General features: G+C 36.3%; 2 protein-coding genes and 1 long non-coding RNA gene across 26 annotated transcripts in view; 1 reads left to right on the top strand and 2 right to left on the bottom strand.

Annotated features, from left to right (window-relative positions):
- Positions 1-2,052, bottom strand: part of lrrfip1b (leucine rich repeat (in FLII) interacting protein 1b) — a 42,644-nt gene extending 40,592 nt beyond the window's left edge. For 10 of the 24 annotated variants that reach the window (XM_051896097.1, XM_051896092.1, XM_051896099.1 and 7 more), the window contains exon 1: positions 1,443-2,049. In XM_051896097.1, the coding sequence (XP_051752057.1) occupies positions 1,443-1,532 (90 nt within the window). In that variant the 5' untranslated portion in view covers positions 1,533-2,049. Of the gene's footprint in view, positions 1-1,442 lie in introns of all 24 variants that reach the window. The other 14 variants (XM_051896090.1, XM_051896086.1, XM_051896083.1 and 11 more) reach the window with 4 other exon arrangements.
- The window catches only part of LOC127513925 (uncharacterized), a 757,994-nt gene that overhangs the window by 76,414 nt on the left and 656,911 nt on the right, over positions 1-24,669 (top strand). The gene's annotated exons all lie outside the window — the stretch shown is intronic.
- On the bottom strand, positions 5,468-23,756 carry mlpha (melanophilin a). The gene is given in 14 exon segments (XM_051896112.1): positions 5,468-5,548; positions 5,638-5,802; positions 7,943-8,161; positions 8,276-8,329; positions 8,331-8,360; positions 9,388-9,584; positions 10,586-10,700; positions 10,779-10,868; positions 14,373-14,437; positions 14,602-14,643; positions 16,860-16,972; positions 17,110-17,331; positions 22,802-22,929; positions 23,670-23,756. Coding segments are annotated over 13 exon segments (1,503 nt in total). The 5' UTR covers positions 22,912-22,929; positions 23,670-23,756.

The following is a 24,669-nucleotide window of genomic DNA, read 5'->3' on the forward strand; positions in this document are numbered from 1 at the left end:
CAACTTGCATCACAGGAGTAACCCGTGACGCGATGTATGACGCAGGATGTAGGAGTATCGTAATCTTAGACGCCTCTCGCGATTTAAACAAATATGGCTGAAGCTCCCCTTCTCTTGTATCGAAATTCTCCGACATTTCTCTTTAAAAATTTCTCATTTTAGACTTCTAATTCGTGACCGGTGTTTTGTTCTGCTCTATCCTCTGCGCTGCCGCGTTCGTCATTGCGTCATGGATTTATTTATTGGATGCGTCCACTACCATTCTAAATCTTTGGAGAGCCAGGATATGTTTTAAATATATCTCCGATTGTGTTCGTCTGAAAGAAGATAGTCATATACACCTAGGATGGCTTGAGGGTGAGTAAATCATGGGATAATTTTCATTTTTGGGTGAACTAACCCTTTAAGGGCACCAGCTAAGCATCAAGGTAAGGTCAAGGTCAGTAGGAAGAAAGGAAAATTCTTCAGTGAGGAAATACTTTCCAGATGTGGTCAGTTGATTCAAAAGGTCACAGAGGTATTTAGGTGAAAACCTGAATATTTTTGTGGCACTAAAAACAAATCTCTGACTTTTAATATGGAACATATTCTGAAACATTAGGAATAAGATGACTTGATTATAACAACATCCATTGACTGTTTATAATAGATAATAATAGATGAGTATAGGTAAAAACAGCAAGCATTACTAAACCCCTGCACCATTTATTTTCTGCATTTATGACCCACATTTTCCTTTCAGAAAAGAAAGAAACCTAGTAGCTGCTTGTGTCTGCTTTTCATTAAGAACTGAAAACCGACCGATTTCAGGATCACATATGGCAGAGTATTTAAGTGATCAGCACGATTTGAGCTGTGTATTTTAAAATACATCCCTAAAGGCTATTTGGGCCATTTGCTGGGTGTGATGTGCCGCATCAGAGCAGTTTCTGACGTCAGCAGTCTCAGCATTTTCGTTTGATCTTCGCTTCATGACGTCACGCGGCTGTGCAGGTATCCAAACATGAAGATGCTGTTGCTCAACTGCACTATAACGCTATTTGTATAGGGACAAATGCTTGTTTACCCATATAATTAACCTATTAACCGAAGTCTTGCAATCATGTAGGTCATGCTAGCAACAATACCTCGATTCAGACTGCGACGAATAATGTGTTTTTGTCATTCACAAGAGCCTAATAATTGGGAGGGGAGGGGAGGGGTGCAATGTTTCCCATTCACATTATTAAAGGACAAGCGTCATCGTATCCGTGCTCATTTTTCCTTACTGCATGCGGAAAACGGGGAATGAGGACAGCACAGCACAACCGACAAAAACCCTTTCATAATTCATCAAGACCCCCTAAATTTGAAGAACTCCAGTACTTGTAAAAGGACGACATTTTGCGCAGCACGATCGAGCTGCGGCCAGCAGCACGTGAAATGCTGATCATCTGTCTTACCTCTCGAGCTATTTGACTGAGCGCATCATCCTCCGCCGATAGTTTCTCCCGGTTGGGAATTCTTTTCCTCCCCGTAACTTGAGTTGCCATTTTAAATTCCCTTATACTCTGGCACAGAAATGACCTCGCCAAACTGAAGTGCTGTTCAGTTGTGTACAGATCAAAGATCACTATTCAAAGAGTCATGGTCGTGAGTGACCAGCATTAATAAATGGTTATATTGTGACCACAAGCAAAAAAATGTAGAGCCCTAGGACACATCCTCCCTTTGATGACCCATCGTCTCCATAAACCGCATGCATATATGGCGGGAGCCTGTTGCACATTCAAACGACACATCGATATGTCAAAACATCACGGATAGGACGGAAGATGACAGTTTGCTGACACGCCATGAACACGATAGACCATATACACTCCTGTGAATATAAACGATCATCCCTTAATATTCCTTCCTACGTTGGTTCGGCGTAACGTCAAACCAAACGAAGTTGTCGGTCCAGAGCTGCATTTGATTCTAGGGCAAAGCGAACCGGATGATGAGCGGCCCTAGGATGAGAATATAAAGCAGCCCAATGGCACACGGTCTGAGGGCTGGACGGACGCAGCGCGGAAAAGTGGGCGGGGCGTGTGGGCGGGGCCTACCTTTGCATTTTAATTATTTCCGTCTTCTTTCATTTACGACAAATTCGCAAAATATTTTCAGAATACTATTGTTGAATATGATTCACGCGCCATTTCTATCTTTCTATCTATCTATCTATCTATCTATCTATCTATCTATCTATCTATCTATCTATCTACCTATCTATCTATCTGCGTACTATTCTTAGATTAGAAGAGAAGAGGCTTTCTTAGACAACTACAACGTCATATGTGACCTTGGACCACAAAACCAGTCATACGGGTCAATTTTGTGAAACTGAGATTTATACATCATCTGAAAGCTGAATAAATAAACTTTCCATTGATGTATGGTTTGTTAGGACAATAGGACAATATTTGGCGGAGATACAACTATTTGAAAATCTGGAATCTGAGGGTGGAAAAAAATCAAAATATTGAGAAAATCACCTTTAAAGTTGTCCAAATGAAGTCCTTAGCAATGCATATCCACTCACAAAAATAAATGTTTGATATATTTACAGTAGGAAATTTACCTATCTTCATGGAACATGATCTTTACTTAATATCCTAATGATTTTTGGCATAAAAGAAAAATTGATAATTTTGACCCATACAATGTATTGTTGGCTATTGCTCCAAATATACCCGTGCGACTTATGACTGGTTTTGTGGTCCAGGGTCACATATGTGATTTTCAAAGCCACCTATGGGAGAAAATGTTGTTATACACTGTTTACGTATCTGAGTGTGTGTGATTTTTTTTATTTCAAAAATATAATTGTCTTATTTTCTGTTTTAACTTTATTAACTAAATAAAGGAATCTCCAACTCTCACTATATATAAGTCCGGTCCATCCAATCACAGGAAAAGCACAACATTCCCAAATACAATCGCACGGTTCTATGTAACTTAGGATTACAGTTTTTCTCAGTCGTTTTGGTACATTTCTTGAATCATCCTTAAGATTTGCATACCAGTAAGTGCATTTCTCGAAACAATTCGTATAAACAGCACCACACGACGGATGTAACACGCTCAAAATCCTTAGTTCATCTCTCTAAACTAAGTATTTATGTCAATGAACATATCAGTGTCATCAGAATGACAAGTCCTTGTGTCACAAACAAAATGCTTAGTCATGTTGTCAATATAACAGTATGCCAAGATTTTGATGAAACTGAAATTTGATTGAAAATGCACAAGACTGCATTTTATCTCTATGGCATATAAATTTCAACATTACAAATTTACACATTACTCTGATGTGGGATATTGATTGCAAGAGACTGGATAGGATTCAGTTACACTTTTACGGTCTGTCTGTCAACAAATGACAGTACAATGTCATTGCGATATAAACAAAAAGACTATATAATAGTGAAATAATAGTGGCCATTATTTCATCAGAAACATGTCTACAATCTTGGCCTCTTCAACCTCTTCCTCTGTTTGCCTCCACACATCCTTACTCCTCCTCTTCTTCCCAGCTGTTGAGGCTGTTTGTTTCCTTGTTGTTCTTCCATTGTCAGAGTGTGTAACACTGTGTTGTGCTCTGCCTATATATATATATATGTGCTTGCCAAATGAAGCTTAATGAGATGACATCTGAGCTATTTTAGAGAACTGGTTGATCTTATGCTTTACGTTCCCCTTCATTAGTGAAATTCAAAATTCACCCCCTCAATTCATCGATTCAGGACACATTTACCAAAAGTCTAATAGAAATGTGTAGAAAATATGGTCGACAGTTTATGACAACTAGTTCAACCATTTTGCATTTAATGACTTATGCAAGGAACTAATGCCTAGATGTTTTGAGGGGTAAGACTATTCAACAGAGAACCAATATAATATATTTTGATCAACATGACATAAGCAATTGATAATGTAGGAAACAGCAGACAATTGTACATAATTAATTGCATTTGCAATTTGTTCAAAAGAATGAGAAATTGCTTTTATGATGTGCACAAGTTTCTAGATGATGTGGAGTAGTTTTGAGATTTTAAGTTAAGATCTGAGAAATGCTAGCCTTCTTTATATGTCCACTAGAGGGAAGCACACTCCTCTACAATGAACACCAAGCAGATGCAATTGCAATAATGGGGTCAAGCTTTGGCTTGGCATCCAACAATTATCTATCCCCTGCTTGTAATGAAGCCTGCCAGCATGAAATGAACTTTTCCTTGTCTGCAGCCTTTCACTTCACCGCTCAGGATAGTCACTAGAACGAGAGATTGAATGAGAATGCTAATGGATAGCTTTCTTAATGCATAACAGACATCCTTGATTTGCATTATCTATTATGAAGCATTTGCTAACGTTTAAGCAAAAGCTGTTGTTAGAAGTGCCTTAACTGGTTTAAGATGGTCGGGAAGCTGTTGTTTAGCCTAAATGCCTTTAAAACTAGTCAACAGATCAGCATGATCAGGCTGGGAGACCGACTGAGACCAGCAACCCAGTTGGGGATCTTTTTTCCCCTTCAAGCAGGAAAGCAACACAAACATGTTCCATTTTACAATGCATTTTCCAAGGGCACAAGTGTTACACTTTAATAAATCAACATTTATAACTTAAAGTGTTAAGGTATGATAAAGTGACAAGTTTAGTGTATCTCCAAAAAGAATGATGCAATAAAGGAAAAACTATTATTTGGAATACCTTCCTTTATTATTAAAATCTCAAAGTTGTAAAGGCAATTTGAGGAAAAAAGCAGGCAAGGAAAAGACATTTTTCTTGGCAGGAATACATATTTTGTCAATTTCATTATTTTAACTAATAATGATTTTAGTTAAAGCTGGGGTTTGGTCAAGTCGCCTGATCATTTACACAAGACACAAAGTTTACTAGTGCTAATTCAAGATCAGATTAATATTAGATAAGTCATAATATTACGGAGTAATATGGGCGCATATGTTTTCATATATAGAGTATATGTCATTAGCAATACATGATAACCTCACTGACATCTGCATTGCATTTATGTATAGGAGAAATGTTATTCCTAGTAATTGATCCAATTTGTACTAGTGAAAAAAATCATGCATTCTGAAACAACATAACTCATGCAATTAAAATTTGAACATAGATGGAAAATACTGTTTAATCCTTTGGGGCTCAGCGTATTCTTGTCTTCTGATGATTTGCAAAACATCCTCTGGACTGAATGCATGTACTGAAATAAGAGGCACACGTATAAGGGCTGATGCAACAGAAGAGTTAAAGTGATGTCCTGTTTACACTCAAAAGTGTACTCTGTTTGAAGGAATGTCTTGGGAAAACTTCCTTTTTTGTTGTATACTCAGTGCCTGGAATAAAATATTAACAAAAACATCTAATTAGTTGCAAATCTGCAAGACAGCAAGTTTATAAATTTAATTTTACCAAGGTTCTTTGTTCAGTTCACCTTTTTCTTGGCTTTATCGATTGATAATCCTTTAGCACTTAGAGCAGCTATCTTGTTCTCAATGTCTGAGACCTGATAGATAATAAATAATTAATATCTACAGATAGATAGACAGATAAATAGAGTCTAGCCATATAATATATTTTTTGAATATAACTCACCTCACTTTCTGTGCTCTGAACTTTAGCGGCTGCCAAAGCAACCTGGTCCTCCAGATCAGAGAGCTCTGAATCAGTCAGCGGGCCTCTGTAGTGATTCTTAGCATTCTGTTCAATCATTTGCAACTTTTTCGTTATATCAAAGGACTTCCCTGAAGTCATGTACACCTGCGGTAAAAAAGAAAGAAAGAAAATACAGCAATTTAGTTTTGAACAAATCTTACAAACATTAGTGATATAAAACCGATTGGTCATGCCATTGGTATTCCAAGTGTCTAATCTCTCTCCTTCAAACAAACATAACAGGATCTATAAGAGGGATAAGCTTACATTTTCCTCAAGTTCCCTGTATGCATCATCAGCCTGCTTAACATCAGTGCCCGCTAACTGAAGTCTGTCATTAGGATTTGAGTGGGCCAACTCGTTCATAGCGCTTTCAGTGGCATTAATTGTTCTTAGAATCTCAGTTGTGATGTCGCATAGGGCCGCCGCGGTGGATCTCTGAAAGCCATGTAGAGGGAAGAGCAATTAACCGAGAGGAGAGAAGCCTCATCAGCATTGAAACCCTTAAAAATGACTGTAGAGAGGTATTGGCATTGCTAAGAGTATAGCTAAATGAGGCATAAGTGTCATTAAAGGATTAGTTCACTTTCAAATGAAAATTAGCCCAAGCTTTACTCACCCTCAAGCCATCCTAGGTGTATATGACTTTCTTCTTTCTGATAAACACAATCGGAGAAATATTAATAAATATCCTGACGCATCCGAGCTTTATAATGGCAGTATGCATTACCAAACAAGAAGGAGCTGAAGAAAGTGTCTCCATCCACATCCATCCATCATAAATGTGTACTCCACATGGCTCCGGAGGGTTAATAAAGGCCTTCTGAAGCGAAGCGATGCGTTTGTGTAAGAAAAATATCCATATTTAACAAGTTATGAAGTAAAATATCTAGCTTCCTCCAGATCGCCTTCTGTATTTGAATTACGGAAAAAAAAAATGGAAATGGCGTCGCGTCAAGCTTTTTCCGTAAGATAGGGAAGGCCTATGACGTAGCGTAAGCTTTTTGAACTGCGAGAGTTTTACACTTTCTTCGTAAGTATATGGAAGGCGGTCTGGCGGAAGCTAGATGTTTTACTTTATAACTTGTTAAATATAGATATTTTTTTACACAAATGCATCACTTCGCTTCAGAAGGCCTTTATTAACCCCCTGGAGCCGTGTGGAGTACGTTTATGATGGATGGATGTGGATGGATGCACTTTCTTCAGCTCATACTCGTTGGTCTCGTTCACTGCCATTATAAAGCTCAGATGCATCAGTATATTTATTAATGTATCTCCGATTGTGTTCATCAGAAAGAAGAAAGTCATATGATGGCTTGAGGGTGAGTAAAGCTTGGGGTAATTTTCATTTGAAAGTGAACTAATCCTTTAATGGTCTTTAGATAAGACACGGATTAGTTATCAAAACAACTCAGGGGAACTACGAATGTCTTTCAGATGTTTCTTTGGCTACTCTGATAAAAATGCTAGTGCTAAAACTCAGTCTTTTAAGATTATTAAGGGATAGTTTGCCCCAAAATTAAACTGCTGTCATAATTTACTCATCCTCATGTCGTTCCAAACCCATAAGACCTGAGAGGTTTCTGTCCCTCCGTTGAAAGTCCAGGTAACCAAAACTTCATCATATCAGTGGTGAGGCTACATAAGGGTAGGCGCTGGCCCACTCAGATTGAAGGCTGGTCCATCCAATCAAATGAGACACAAAATAATTTTTTTTGTGGGAAAGGATCCGAGAAAAAAAAAAAAAAAACATTGACAATTAGGGCCCTATTTTAACGATCTAAGCGCATGGTCTAAAGCGCACGGCGCAAGTGCACTTAGCGCGTGTCTGAATCCACTTTTGCTAGTTGTTAAAAAAAATTGTCTAAATGTTTTTCGAAGATTAACCAAAGTCTTATAGGTTTGGAAAAACATGAGGGTGATGACAGAATTTGCATTTTTGGGTGAACAATCCCTTTAATAAAGTATTTGTTCTGGCATTCTATGAAATGTTACCGACAATATGGGAAGCCTGCGGAAAGTTGTGTGACTTTTAATGCCATCTGGTATTCCACTAATAGTCTGATAATGAGACATCTAAATCTGCATTAATTGTTTTACATATATATATATATATATATATATATATATATATATTAATATATTAATCAATCAGAGATGCTTCTCAGGAAAACCTTACCTTGGACAAAGACAGCATCAGATTTTTGGAGTCTGTGGATATGTGTGTTGTCTGAGTACTCACCTTTTGTGCTTCAGTGGGCATTTCATCACTGGAGGAGCTCAAGGGATCTTGGGACGCAGGGGCCATTGGTGCCTGGTCCCCCCTCACAGTGGACCCTTTGGACTGAGGAGGTCTCTTCGGCTCATCTTCATCAGAGGAAAGCGCCTTGTCGCTCATCAGCTCATCTAGTTTTCTCCTAAGCTTCTCCTCCTCCATCTGCCCTGCTGTGGGCTGAACAGGCTACAAACATACAAAATAAGTCGTTTTTATTAAAATCATGAGATGGACCTACATGAAACCTTCAGGATAATAAGAAGTACTGGAATAAATTAATTTCTGAGACTTTATTCATACCTGATCAGAAGGCAAAGTCATTTTCTCTTCCAGTCGATTCAAAAGACTCTCAATAGGCAGACATTCTCTTGCTCAGTTCATTGATCTACCGCACAGGCAACATGTGAAAGAACGACAGGAAAAAAACAAAGTTAAGTTGACTTTAATATGCAGATTGATCAAATGATGATTTGAACAAGGTAGTCACTCTAGCCAGACATTTGTCTGAAGAAAACACAGTTTCTTGTTTTATGCGACACATCTGAAATCAATTATTCTACAATAACAGACAAAACATTAAGTAACTGAAACTAATATTATCTACAATAATAATTGGTTAAAATGTGCAATAAAAACAGTACTTTTACACTACTGTTCAAAAGTTTAAGATTTTTTAATGTTTCTAAAATAAGTCTCTCATGCTCAAAAATATAGTAAAACAGTAATATTGTGAAATATTATGATAATAATTCAAAATACAGGTTTTCCCTTTTAATATATTACAAAATGTAATTTATTCCTGTGATCAAAGCTGAATTTTCAGCAGTCTTCAGTGTCACATGATCCTTCAGAAATTATTCTAATATGCTGATTTTGTGCTCAAGTAATATTTCTTATTATTATCACAGTTGCAAACGGTTGTGCTGCTTAATATTTCTTTTTTTAAGGATTCTTTCATGAATAGTAAGTTCAAAAGAACAGCATTTATTTGAAATTGAAATTTTTCTAACAATGTAAAAGTCTTTACTGTTACTTTTGATCAATTAAATTTACCCTTGCTAAATAAACGATTAAAAAAATAAAATATAAAACCTGACTGACCCCAAAATTATGAATATCGTATGTTTAAAATCATTTACATCCATATGAGGTGAAGAACCAAGTCATATCAGTAGCCTGATGGGAGTCACCTTGTTGAAATCACATGACCAGCTGAAAACAATTAATTTTGTCCCTATCCTTGAATACCTCCTCTAACTGTGAATAGTGCATGTTTTACAATGGCATCTATAACCAAACATTTTGCTTTTTTATGATGATGCATCTTCACTAAGTGTCAGCCCAATCAAAAAATATTATGTGCTTTTAAGTATAACTATATTTCAAATGCGAATAAATTCTCTTAATCATACCGGTGGTGCTCCCTGATGAATGTTTTCCTGAGATGAAGCTCGACTGCGGCGTCGTGGGGGCAGCTGGTACACGGGGTAACGAAACATATCTTCCTCCTCTGAAGTGTCCAGGTAGATCTGGCGCGGAGCCACAGAGGAGTTGATTTTAGAGAGCGAGCGAGCGCGTACCATTCTGTTTTCAGAATACAAGCCATCATCTACAACAAAAATGAAGGTGACAAATGAGTTAATCTGCTTAATGCTGAAAACGCATCTAAGTTCTCCTGGTGATTGTCCATGCAGTGCATCCTATATTATACAACATGTACACTAACTGAACAGATATTAAAATACAATATTATAAGACGATCTGTAACACTTCTTAACCCACTTAACCTTCATTTTAAAAACGTTGTCAGTGATTCACAGATGCAAAAAATATTATAATAAATATTTTAGATTGTTAAATATTATATATTATATTTATATTATATTTAAAATACATTAAAAAAAAAACATTTAAATATATTTATTTTTTTAACATATTGTCATGATTCTGGTCTGTGTTCTCTTGGTCTACTTCCTGTTCTGCGCCATGTTTTGTAGTTCTTTGTAGTTTTTCTAGATGATTAGTTCTATGATCATTCCCAGGTGTGTCTTGTTTGCCTATTACTCCTCTAGTATTTACAACCCAGTTCTTGTGTTCTTTGTCGAGTCTTGTCCTACATGACAGTATGTTTTGGTGTGCTCATTCTGTTCCCTGGTTCTTTGGTGTCCGTGTTGGATTGTTATTATGTTTATTCTGTTAGTAAACTCACTGCATGGATCCAGCTCTCCCTTGTTTTTGAGTTCACCTGCATTTCGGATATAATTAAAATATATATTAAAATACATTCTCTGGAAACAAGTGTTAATATACAGTATTATACAGTAAAGCTGTTCACTTAAATTTGTCTTGTTTAAAGAACGTTTAGATATTTTTTTACTCTAAAACTAGACCTGAGTAAATGTATATACTTAGCATAGGATGGAATCCCTTCTTTTTAGAATGAAATCTATGCCAAGTTTTACATGAAGCCCCTGATATGTGATCAGTTTTTTACTCCATCCAGCAGCAGTTTGTGTAAATTTGTCTTTTTGTGAAAGAGGTGAGGACGAGAAAGAAAGGTAAAGAAAGAAATGGAGACTGAAATGTACAAACAGAACGTGTTTGCTTCACCTGGGCGCAAGAACCTGTCGAGGCTTTTCCTGCGGTTCATGCGATGATGATGGTGATGGTACATGTCAGAATTGTATTCTAGATCATTCCGCTGACCTCTATCTTCATGGATGTACTGGAGAAGGGAAAAAAGTGCTTATAATACCCTTAAAAATGTGGATGTTGATAACAATATTATGAGCCATATCAATACCTGCACAGACTGTCTGCGAGAGTGAGTGGCGTAGTCGTCCATGTCAAGATCCATGGGGTGGACAGAGAGTAGACGCTTGGTCTTTCGTATCTGAGAGAAAGTCACAACAGTTCATTTAAGATATTATGAGTGACAGAATACTGGTTTAAGAGACTCTTGTTATCGTAATAGCACACTTTGTAAATATTCGCAGTGCTTTTACATAATGATTCTAAAATATTTATGATATACAGTAATGTATAGTATTCAACTGCAACAGAAGCATCATGCCCTTCAAGTCAGTGTAGTAAGGAAGGCAATTTCCGCCACAAAAAAGAAAAAATGAATCATGCTTTGATAAATCATAGCACTAATTATGATGTAAAAATTATGACATTAAAGGTTATGTCATAATTATGACATATTAAGTCATATTGACGTAAAATGTTTTTAATGTCATAATTCTGACATACGTAGGCTGACATATAAATGTTTTTTTTTTCCTTTTCTCACTAACATATGCTGACTTAGTATCTCATAATTTCAAATTTTTCTCTTATCTCGACTATTTATCTCACAAATATGAATTAGTTTCTCATAACTTTGACCATTTCTCATAATTTTGACTTTTTATCTCATATTTTTGTCTTTTTATCTCATAATTGTAATTTAGTATCTCATAATTATGACTTTTTATGTAGGATTTTTTTTTTAAGCAGGATTTTTTTCTCATGTGGCAGAAATGGCTTTTCATAGGGTACTGGTTCCCTTACACACAAACTGTACTAATAAAGGCCAGTTCACACCCAGAACGATAACTATAAAGATAACGATAAAGATATAGTTCTAAAAATCGTTCTAAATATAAAAGAATAGCACTGTCCACACCACAGCTATAACTATAACGATATAGAGAAACGATATCGTTGGGATCACTTTCAGAACGATTTTTTTTTTTTTTTCAGCTAAAATAAAATTTCCTCCGATATCCAGCGCTAGTTTCGACAACATTGTCTTGCTTCCTTTGAAGTTGCAGTGAAGAAGACTAGGTGTTGTTTTTATTCCACTATATTGACTTCGTCAGCTAAATTCACTGTTAGATTAGATCGATTACACTAGCTATTCACTCAAAACATAGCATGCTGAGGACATCTGCTGGTTAAAGCCGTGTAAATGCAACAAGAACAGTTATATTTATCTTTATACTCATTGTTCTTGGTGTGAACGGGCCTTTAGGCTCTCTGTGACACCAAGGAACAATTACGGTCTGTTTATTCTAAGCTCACGCGCTGCGGTTTTAAAGTGTGTACAACATGTTTTTGCTGTTCTTGTTGCATTTACACGGCTTTAACCAGCAGATGTCCTCAGCATGCTATGTTTCGAGTGAATAGCTAGTGCAATCGTGGAATAAAAACAACACCTAGTCTTTTTCACTGCAACTTCAAAGAAAGTAAGACAACATTGTGGAAACTAGTGCTGGATATCTGAGGTAATTTTATGCTACACTGTTTGCTAGTCTGGCATAATGATCTCATCATTAATACTTCTCACCATTTATTCCGAGGGTATGACCGATTGTTTTCCATATATCCATTTTCTTTAAATTATCCTTGAAAAGGGGGTTTGACTTGTCAAATAGTGGGGGATTTTTCTGGACCTTGACGATTAACGTCGTTAAATTAGAACGGATTCTGATTGGCTGTCAGTGTTTTATCATTCAACAGCTGGAAAAAAAATCTTTCTGGAAGTGATCCCAACGATATTGTTTCTCTATATCGTTATTGTTATAGCTGTGGTGTGGACAGTGCTATTCTTTTATATTTAGAGTAATTTTTAGAACAATATCTATATTGTTATCTTTATACATGTACAAACCCGATTCCAAAAAAGTTGGGACACTGTACAAATTGTGAATAAAAAAAGGAATGCAATAATTTACAAACCTCATAAACTTCTATTTTATTCACAATAGAATATAGATAACATATCAAATGTTGAAAGTGAGACATTTTGAAATGTCATGCCAAATATTGGCTCATTTTGGATTTCATGAGAGCTACACATTCCAAAGAAGTTGGGACAGGTAGCAATAAGAGGCCGGAAAAGTTAAATGTACATATAAGGAACAGCTGGAGGACCAATTTGCAACTTATTAGGTCAATTGGCAACATGATTTGGTATAAAAAGAGCCTCTCAGAGTGGCAGTGTCTCTCAGAAGTCAAGATGGGCAGAGGATCACCAATTCCCCCAATGCTGCGGTGAAAAATAGTGGAGCAATATCAGAAAGGAGTTTCTCAGAGAAAAATTGCAAAGAGTTTGAAGTTATCATCATCTACAGTGCATAATATCATCCAAAGATTCATTTCTGTGCGTAAGGGTCAAGGCCGGAAAACCATACTGGATGCCCGTGATCTTCGGGCCCTTAGACGGCACTGCATCACATACAGGAATGCTACTGTAATGGAAATCACAACATGGGCTCAGGAATACTTCCAGAAAACATTGTCCTTGAACACAATCCACCGTGCCATTCGCCGTTGCCGGCTAAAACTCTATAGGTCAAAAAAGAAGCCATATCTAAACATGATCCAGAAGCGCAGGCGTTTTCTCTGGGCCAAGGCTCATTTAAAATGGACTGTGGCAAAGTGGAAAACTGTTCTGTGGTCAGACGAATCAAAATTTGAAGTTCTTTTTAGAAAACTGGGACGCCATGTCATCCGGACTAAAGAGGACAAGGACAACCCAAGTTGTTATCAGCGCTCAGTTCAGAAGCCTGCATCTCTGATGGTATGGGGTTGCATGAGTGCATGTGGCATGGGCAGCTTACACATCTGGAAAGGCACCATCAATGCTGAAAGGTATATCCAAGTTCTAGAACAACATATGCTCCCATCCAGACGTCGTCTCTTTCAGGGAAGACCTTGCATTTTCCAACATGACAATGCCAGACCACATACTGCATCAATTACAACATCATGGCTGCGTAGAAGAAGGATCCGGGTACTGAAATGGCCAGCCTGCAGTCCAGATCTTTCACCCATAGAAAACATTTGGCGCATCATAAAGAGGAAGATGCGACAAAGAAGACCTAAGACAGTTGAGCAACTAGAAGCCTGTATTCGACAACATTCCTATTCCTAAACTTGAGCAACTTGTCTCCTCAGTCCCCAGACGTTTGCAGACTGTTATAAAAAGAAGAGGGGATGCCACACTGTGGTAAACATGGCCTTGTCCCAACTTTTTTGAGATGTGTTGATGCCATGAAATTTAAAATCAACTTATTTTTTCCCTTAAAATGATACATTTTCTCAGTTTAAACATTCGATATGTCATCTATGTTGTATTCTGAATAAAATATTGAAATTTGAAACTTCCACATCATTGCATTCCTTTTTTATTCACAATTTGTACAGTGTCCCAACTTTTTTGGAATCGGGTTTGTAGTTATTGTTCTTGGTGTGAATGTGCCTTTACACACCTTGCACTAAAACAATGAGTTACTAAGTTGTTGTTGTTTTTTTAATCATGCTTTATTTCACATAAGGAAAGCATCAAAAATGCCCTTGAAATTCATACTGAAATGTAAATTCAAATACCTAACATAATTTAATCTACCTGCTTATAACGTTGAGCTTCAGCAGCATCCATATGTTCATCATCATGATGACCATTATACACATCTAAGAATAAAACATATTATAAATTACAGTGTTGCACTATCAAAAGGAATTCCATGCTTTCATTACTGATACATCAACAACGCCCTCAGCTCTACTCTGTGACAACACCAACTATTTTTTCCTCTTGTTTTCTTCACAACACCATGAATGTGTTTTGTACTCACTGCGCACATCAGGCATGCTCTGTGTGTCATCATCACGTTGCCCTCGAGAAATAAAGGACAATAATGTAAGTGCCGGTCTTGTGCAACACAAAGGAAAAATCTGACATTCTTTAAAGAATATTTAACTCAGGCACTCACACAGAATATAATATGTGGAATTATTGCCACATTTTTCAAGTATTTTTAACAAATTAGATACTTGAGTAATCACTTCTGCATTGAAGTTGTACATAATACCACAACAAAAGTCATAATAAAAATATAATGAAGCTTCATAACTGTAAACAAAGAACATAAACAGTTTTACAGCTGTAAACCAAAGACAGATGTCACTTCAGTCATCTTTAACCTTGGGATAAATACTCTATGCCTCCATTTGTTCATTCAGCCAAGGTTTCTCATTTTTCTGTTTAACATGTCCCGTCGTGCAAGGCTATAAACAACATCAACAGGTTCTGCAGTGCCCCAGACACAGCATGTGACCCAGTTGTGGCCTCAGCACTGGGGCTCAGCCTCTGGACAGAGGTCTTTGAGTTCGGACTGATAAACAAATCCTTTTGGTAACTAAATACACATAGACATAACAACGATTACACGTGGTCTAACTATTGCTGTCTCTTGCAGTATATAAAAGCTTTAAATATTCATTATATGTTACACTGATCATTGATCATTCTAGTTGAGCTAATGAGAGAAATGTTTGTTCTTTTTCACATATGAAATCAATCTGCAAAAATTAACAGTGCACTGTCTACACTCTAAAAAATGCTGGGATAAAAATAACCCAAGTTGGGTTGAAAATGGACAAACCCAGCAATTGGGTTGATATAACCCAGCGGTTGGGTTAAATGTTTGCCCAACCTGCTGGGTAGATTTATTTAACCCAACTATTGTTTAAAAATGACTGTATTGCTTGCTTAAAATGAACCCTAAATATGTTGGAAATTAACATTTATTAATATGTTTTTGGGTTCATTTTAATCCAGCCATATAGTCATTTTTAAACAATAGTTGGGTTAAATAAATCTACCCAGCAGGTTGGCAAACATTTAACCCAACCACTGGGTTAAAACAACCCAATCGCTGGGTTTGTCCATTTTCAACCCAACATGGGTTGTTTTTAACCCAGCATTTTTTAGAGTGTATAGTGACCTAAATGAATCAATCTAAATTCTAAATTAATTTCTAAAATATGGCCAAATTAAAATATATATTTTATGTATTATCCTGTCATTTATTAAACTATTTATTTAATACTACAATCTAAAAGTTGTTTCAACCCAAATTTGGGTCAAAAATGGACAAATTTTAATGTAAAATTTTAACCCAATGGTTGGGTTTGTCCATTTAATGACCCAAATTTGGGTTGAAACAACCCAGCATTTTTTAGAGTCTAGTGGAAGCTTGAAGATTTTTTACATTTCTTCATTTAGCAGGTGCTTTTATCCAAAGTGACTATACAGTTAAAATTAATGTATACAACACTCTAAAAAATGCTGGGTTAAAAACAATCCAAGTTGGGTTGAAAATGGACAAACCCAGCAATTGGGTTGTTTTAACCCAGTGGTTGGGTTAAATGTTTGCCCAATGTGCTGGGCAGTTTTATTTAACCCAACTATTGTTAAAAAATTATTGTAAGTCTGGCTTAAAATGAACCCAAAATATGTTGGAAATTAAAAATCAGACACATAATTACTAGAGGCAACAATAATAATCAAAAGGTGAACATTTGTTAATAAACAATTTTATTGTTTAATTATTATTCATTAAACTTATTAATAAATGTTCATTTCCAACATATTTTGGGTTCATTTTAAGCAAGAAATACAGTAATTTTAACACAACCGCTGGGTTAAAACAACCCAATCACTAGGTTTGTCCATTTTCAACCCAACTTGGGTTGTTTTTAACCCAGCATTTTTTAGAGTGAATATATTAAACTGAAATCAATATTTGATATCCACATATTAGTTTATTTGGTAAGTAGCTGTGTCTTAAGTGGGATAATGTACAGTCAGCCAGTCATTATCGCAAAATAAACCCCTTCAGGGTGATACAAGAGCCCTCTATTCCAAGACCCAATCACCATGGCAGGGTTTATTTTGCGATAATGACCGGCTGACTGTACATTATCTCTTACTTAACACTCACTTGCTTAGATAAGCACTTAAAATGACTGGTGATACTGAACCAGTATGATGATGTGACAGCTTATGTGTACACAATAAAGGTTATCGGGGGCTTTTAATAGCACTCACCATCTTCATTTAATCTCTTGTACAGTGACCTCATCACTTTTGCACTGCCAAAACGCTTGAAGCGAGAGCGTACATTGTCATGGTACCACCCCAAGGTTCCAATTTTTAGGACCCTGCATTAAAAAAAACAGGTGTTATGTATAGATTGTATCTTAGTGATTAAATATTCACATTATTTTATAGAAGAAAGTGTACTACTGTAAGTGCAGAAGCTCTAAAAATGTTCCAAATGTTATCTGATCTTTCTAACCTGGACATGCGGCAGGGGTCGCACACCCAGCCACGCTCCTTCTTGTTGTAGCGGCTGCAGGTCTTGCAGGTGTAGAGTTTGCAGTCCATACACTGCCGTTTGCTGTTCACCAGGAACTTAAAGGGCTGCAGGCAGCGGATGCAGTGAGAGTCACTCAGATTTGACTGAGACCCCAGGAGTTCCCTCTTTGTTTCCTCCTTCTCAATCTTGGATTTAAGCTCCCTGCGATGAAATACAAACAGACAGAGCCTTCAGAATGTCTCAGCATAATGACATAAAGAGATGAAATAAGCTTTGTGACTTTGACGGTTGAGAATCGGGCTGCTTTTCTGTAGGCAGGTTTGGCTTAGCACTCAACTAAAAACATTTTAAATAATTAAATATAAATAGAAAGCAACCTCTGATCTATGTGCTGGACACATAATGTTAGTTAGCTTACACTGAATTCCACTATTATGATAATGCATAAAATCAGCACTCTTAATGGATATCATAAAACAGTCTGGGGCCGTATTCACAAAACACTTCTAACTTGCCGAATTAGGAAACCTCTTAAGGATAATGGGCGCGTCAGTCCTAAATTTAGGAGTCCTAAATTTTTGCTCTATGTGTATTTCACAAAGCATTTTAACTAGCTCCTAAATCTGTGAAACGTTAGGAGTAGTCAAGAGGACTCCTAATGCTGGGTAAACACTAAAAGATTTTTAAAATCTTATAAGATTTTCAAAATGTGAGAGACCACAGACATGAGGACAAAAACTCTTAGATTTAACCATTTTGCTCCTAAGTGTGGTGTGTCGTGATATGACAAAGACAGCATGCCACACATGAACAGATTTTTAACCAGAGTCCCGACTGTGAACAAGGGAAATCTCGCAAAATCTCTCAAGACTTCAGAATAAACATGGCGGACGATAGGCAGGAAGAAATTGCACTGAATGATTTTGTTTTACAGGACACGTTGTATAAACACTCGTGCTGTTGCCACAAATCAACAAGCTGACCCTCCATCTCTGCTGTCCAAATCCATTTAACTTTGTGCTGCGCCATGAAGTAATAAAGAAGTAATATCGCCATCTAAGGGCATTGAAGGTACTGTATCTTGTGCATTTTGCCTTTACTCACCCAAAACTTGTCGATAAGGATACTTTACGTGACTGTGAGTGCATTAGCAGGTAGTTGCTGATCGCAGATGTTTGATTTATTAGATGAGGAAATGACTGCAGCTGGTGATGAGGCTCAAACCAGCACATACAGTAGACTTTGACTATTTAATTTTACTTATTACTTACATTATTTTATTTATCCGCTATATTGACAAGACCGTTTTGAAGGATTTTGGTTTGCTTATGGCCTTTCTGTGCACTTGAGCTCAACTGAGACTTAAGAGTTTGTAGACGTTTAAAAGGTTGTTGCGTCGACCTTGATTTATTGCAACATTGAGGTGTTCAGTTTTATTTTGATTTTAGAAAATAAACTCATCTTACAAATCAATTGTTTCTTATTTTCACTGGCATGTCTCTCAGGACTAGTGCATCCCTGAGCCTACATTCAGCATGAGTAAAATACTTAAGTACTGTTAAAATCAGATACTTTAAGACTTTTACTCAAGTTGTATTGGAATTGGTTACTTGTAACTTGTAGTGGAGACATTTTCGATGTAAGGTATGAGTACTTTTACTCAAGTATGGTTTTCAGGTACTCTTTACACCTCTGATCAGGTATCATGTTGCCATATACAAATAAAGGTTTTAAAATAAAAATGTTGCTATATTCCAATAAAGATTTTAAAATAAAAATGTTGCCATATTCAATTCAAGGTTTTAAAATGTAGGCTAAGTGTCACTAATTAAACAAGTATATGTTCAGCTAATTGTCAGCCTCTTACGTGTCTGTGTCTCGAGAGACTGCAGATTTCAAGTGACAAATGATGTTTTATAAACAAAATTTTGGAGGAGCTCATTCAAACGGTCTATCTAATCAGCTCGAGAGGATGTTTATATACACAGACGAGAGCCGACTCACCTATTGTTACCTCGACAGTTTTCTGTATCCCTCTGCCAACCCGTTCCTCACTCTCGGCTGGCTGGGGATATGAGGAGAACTCTGGATTTGGGCAAAATTCTAAGCTCGGAGCCCTCGATCCCCTTGGACAGCACGCCAAATAAGCTTATTATATATATTTTTTTACTCTGTTTGATCATTTGTAAGTGTGAACTAGTGAAAACAGCTGCCACAGGTAATCAGGCATTATTATTTATTTATTAAAGATTTATTTTTGGCGTTTTATCATAGATTCAAATCTATAAATCAAAATATGTATTGCATTTATGAAGAAAAGGCTCAGCACCCAAGGCTCTATCGCTATTGCCTCAATGGTGTACAGTGTCTTTGCTGAGGCGGATTGGCACCAACAATCATTTTAGGACTGTTTGTGATTTGGTCTTAGTGACTTAGGAGTCCTCTTGACTACTTCTAGCGTTTCACAGATTTAGGAGCTAGTTTTAGCGCTAAAATGTTTTGCGAAATACTCTTAGAGCAAAAATTTAGGAGTCCTAACATTAGGACTGACACGCGCATTATTTTTAAGAGTTTCTCCTAAATCGGCAATTTTAGAATTAAGATGTTTTGTAAATACGGCCCCAGGTGTTGAATATTTACGATTCGCGATCGGGGCACCTCCAACGTTCTTCCGAGCAGATTCAGTCAGTCTTAACACACCTCACACCACAGGAAAATCTGATAAGATAATCTGTAGAACCATCAAGATAATCGGGACATTACCTAGGATTGACGGAAGTGGAGAAATCGGCCCAGAATCAGCCCGATTATCTTGTGGTGTGTATCCAGCATAAGTCACTAAGACCAAATCACAAACAATCCTAAAATGGTTGTTGCCGGCAATCCGTCTCAGCAATCTGCCCAAAGACACTGTACAATCATTGAGACAACAGAACCTTGGGTGCTGAGCCTTTTCCTTATAAATGCAATAAATATTTTGATTCATAGATTTTAATCCGCGATGACATAACATAAAGATTCATTTATGTACAGGCAAAATGCATTGAATGATGGAGAACAAAACATTGCGGTCAAGTTGAAATTAATGTCCTATCGTCAGCGGCGTTAACTTTGTGGGCAGTTCGCGTTACCCGAGTTCCAGCCTTTCTCTCTCCCACTCCGCTTACTGTCAACTCACTGTCCTATCATACTCTACCAGTCAAAAGTTTGGAAACATTACTATTTTTAATGTTTTTTAACCGAAGTCTCTTATGCTCATTAAGGCTGCATTTATTTCATAATAAATACAGAAAAAACAATAATATTGTGAAATATTATTACAATTCAAAATTATGGTTTTCTATTTTAATATACTTTAAAATATAATTTATTTCTGTGATCAAAGCTGAATTTTCAGCATCATTACTCCAGTCTTCAGTGTCACATGATCCTTCAGAAATCATTCTAATATGATGATTTGATACTCAGTTATTATCAATGTTGAAAACAGTTGTGCTGCTTAATATTTTTTTGGAACCTGTGATACTTTTTTCAGGATTCATTGATGAATAAAAGGTTAAAAAGAACAGCATTTATTTAAAATATAAATCTTTTCTAACAATATAAATCTTTACTATCACTTTTTATCAATTTAACACATCCGTGCTGAGTAGTATTAAAGTATTAATTTCTTTCAAAAAAAAGAAATTCATGTGATAAAAAATTACTGACCCTAAACTTTTGAACGGCAGTGTATATTGTTACAAAAGATTTCTATTTTAAATAAACGCTGATATTTTTTAACTTTTTATTCATCAAAGAATCCTGAAAAAGTATCACAGGTTATAAAATAATATTAAGCAGCACAACTGTTTCCAACATTGATAATAAATCATCATATCAGAATGATTTCTGAAGGATCATGTGACACTGAAGACTGGAGTAATGATGCTGACAATTCAGCTTTGATCACAGGAATAAATTATATTTTAAAGTATATTAAAATAGAAAACCATAATTTTAAATTGTAATAACATTTCACAATATTATTGTTTTTTCTGTATTTATTATGAAATAAATGCAGCCTTAATGAGCATAAGAGACTTCGTTCAAAAATATTAAAAATAGTAATGTTTCCAAACTTTTGACTGGTAGTGTAATAAAAAGGCAAAAACGCCAAAAATAAATCTTTGAAAATAAATAAATAAATAATGTCCGATTACCTGTGGCAGTTGTTTTCACAAGTTCACAATCACAAATGATCAAATAGAGTAAATGAGTAAAATAAGCGTGATTGAAGTGCTGTCCGAGGGGATCGAGGGCTCCGAGTTCACCGTCAGGGTGTCGGAGGGATGCAGAAAACTGTTGAGATAACAGGTGAGTCGGCTGTGTATATATGCCTCCTCTCCAGCTTAGACAGACCATTTGAACGTGCTCCTCTTGAACTTTGTTCATAAAACATAGTCGCTTGAATTCTGCAATCTCTCGAGATGCAGACATGTAAGAGGCTGACAATTATCTGAACATATACTTGTTTAATAATTAGTGACACCTAGCCTACATTTTAAAATCTTTATTTGAACATGGCAACATGATACCTTGTTCTACAATATTTCTATGATTAAATCACTGACAGAGACCCCTCCCCCATCAGCCAATCACTGTGTGCATAGTTAGTTAGCGTGTTGACATCATCTATAGCAACGAGGTCAACCCCGCCCTTACTCTTAGCTTAAGACTTCTCTCTGTTCCTTAGTAAAAGTTTGTCTCAGCAGCTTTGTGAATAGTTTACTGCTATTTAGGAGAACTTTTAGTGGTAAGATAAAATGTTTTGTGAATACGGCCCCAGATCAAGAATTCAACTTGAATTCAAGCCACACACTACATGACTGTCCTTGCCAACAAATAGAAAAGAACATAATCCTCCAACTTGAGCTAATAACAATTCAATAGGCAAACAGAGACCTCCTTGTGCAAAAAGAATAGAGCTCTGGGGCATCGTGTTTTCCCAGCCAGTGGAATGGTGTGATCAGGCCTTGTGACTGTACCATGATCATCATGATGTCTTTACAACAGTGTCCTTTCACACTCGGTGCCCTTTCTCATAACCTGGTTTTTCTGGCATGTTCTATAGTATGATATATAGAGAAATATGGACTAAATTATGCACTGTGGATAGACCTCACAGTACACTACGTTTTGCTAACATTCCCATTTAGTTAGGAAAACGTTATTTCTGAATGTTCTCTGAACGTTCAAAACGTAAAGTGTTTTTTAATGCTTTAAAAATGATTTTTTGTTGTTGTTATGCAAGCTTTAAGGGAACATTCCATTTTATAATTAGCAAACATTATGGGAATGTTACTTTTGAATGTTCTCTGAAACAAGTAGTAACATTAAAATGTTAGATAAATGTCCAACTAAAAACTTTAAGAAAAAAAAATTCCATGAATGATGTATAAATATCGTTTTTTGTGTGTGTGTGTGTGTGTGTGTGTGTGTGTGTGTGTGTGTGTGTGTGTGTGTGTTAACATTTTGAGTACATTATTAAAGACCAGATAACTCTGAATGAATGTTCTATTGATGATACTGGAAGAAATTTTGTTCATAACTTTGAGAGAACCTTGTCAGAACGTTCTGAGAACATTCCCTGTTAGCTGGGTAAGTGGTAACCTAAAGTTAAAGTCCTCACCCCAGCCTCTCCTCTTCCTTCTTCCTGAGGTCGAAGTCTCTCTGAATGACGTCCCACACATGTTTAGCCTCCTCTTCTGTTAGTCTGGACAGGTCCAACTTCTTATCCATAATCAGAGCTTGGTTTATCTTTTTTTAAGACAAAATAACAGGAAAAGTGACCCAAGTAGGCTATAAGAAGTCTAAAGGAAATGCGACTCTTTCATCATTCTACCTAGAGAGATAACTAATTTCTAATATGGGATACATGGACACAGAACATATGAAGCACCACAGTCATTATAATAAAGAATCCATCCATTGGGTGTGACCCTTCTCTAATCCAAGTCTAGGCAGCTACTTTAAATAAAGATACATTTAAAAACTCACTAAGTCTTCAAAATAATTCAGGATAGATTATTCTGTAAACATGAATAACATCAGTAATTCAAATCAAGTTTGTGAATTCCATTATGAAAGAAGCATTAATAAAATTAGTGCTAACCCAACAACTATATTATCTTTATAAAAAACCAAAAGACAAATGATGGATGCATTTCATTAAATATCGATGATGGCCCAATGACATTCTAGTTCATAGTGCATTGATTGCCATGGCTCCTCATAGATACAGTATTCATGATGTGATCATAATGATTTCAGCCAGAAATTAATCAAGTCTGACAGATACCTGCTGCAGTCGTTAGAAAGTAATGTATAATCACAGTGTGATTACATGCATGAACTCTTCACATTCTTAGCCTTAATAGCAGCAGGAGGAATTGACTTAATATTAAACCTATTAAAGTTATGTACCCATTAAAACGTTAAAAAGCAGACTTTACACTTACAGAAGTAGTTTCATAAGTGATAATGAAGATTTTGTTTACCTTGCTTGCAGACACGTAGCTGCTCTTGCCAAGTCTCTCAAGATGAGGCAGATAATGTGAGGAAAGTCAGAGGTATGGCAGTCTTAATCACATGTCTAGTTTTTTAAATGAAATGCAGAGAAAGCTCCACCCTTTCCATGCTTGAAATATAAATGAATGTATTTTTCCCAGGCAGATTAAAATAATTGTTATTTGAAGAGAGATTATTAGTTGTATTTTATTCTTTGCTTTTATCTTATTGGGTTTTTTCCAGTCTCTTCTATTATAAGCAGTTGGTTAAACATTTGCGTATTTTATTTTACTTTTGTTTTAATGTTAATTAAGTTTTAGTCTTTCTCTAATATGTATCTAAATGACCTTGACAAAGCAATTCTTCTTTAGTCGTGTTAAAAAATTAATAAATAAAAAACTTTCATTCTGCAGACAGTCCAACACAACTGGGACTTTTTACTGTTTGTATCACTAACATTATCTGTGTTCCAGACTGCATGAGTTTTTTCTTTCATTCTACAGGTTACATCGTTATGCCAGTAGGTGGCGACAAGTTGTTTACTTTTGATGATTGATTTAACATGTTCTTTCAAAAACAAGCTGCCAGGGATCTGTTTAAGTTCATTTCATGTGATAAAATAGCTGTGTCTCATTTCAGAGGCTGTGTCCTCCAGAGGTCGCATATGAATGTCTTATTCAAAGATGCAGTCCATAACTTTTTTGGTTAAAAATAATCCATAATCAATTATTGAGCAAGTACATAACCAGACAGTTTTCAAAACTATCTCCTTACCTTCACAACGTTAGGCTTGTAATAATGTTTTATAATAAAATCGGTACTGGTGGGTTTCCGCATGGAAATTTGAGCATGCAGCCGTTCGTCTTTGCGTCATTACGTCACGTCTGTTTACATAAAGAAGGAGTCCCAGTTAGTAGGCTATATCTTGTGACGATGCTACACGTGACGGATCATTTATAACCTTTTCTCACAGCAGCTGCAATAGTTAAA

This window comes from Ctenopharyngodon idella, chromosome 6 (genome assembly GCF_019924925.1).
Source record: "Ctenopharyngodon idella isolate HZGC_01 chromosome 6, HZGC01, whole genome shotgun sequence".
Taxonomy (NCBI): Eukaryota; Metazoa; Chordata; class Actinopteri; order Cypriniformes; family Xenocyprididae; genus Ctenopharyngodon; species Ctenopharyngodon idella.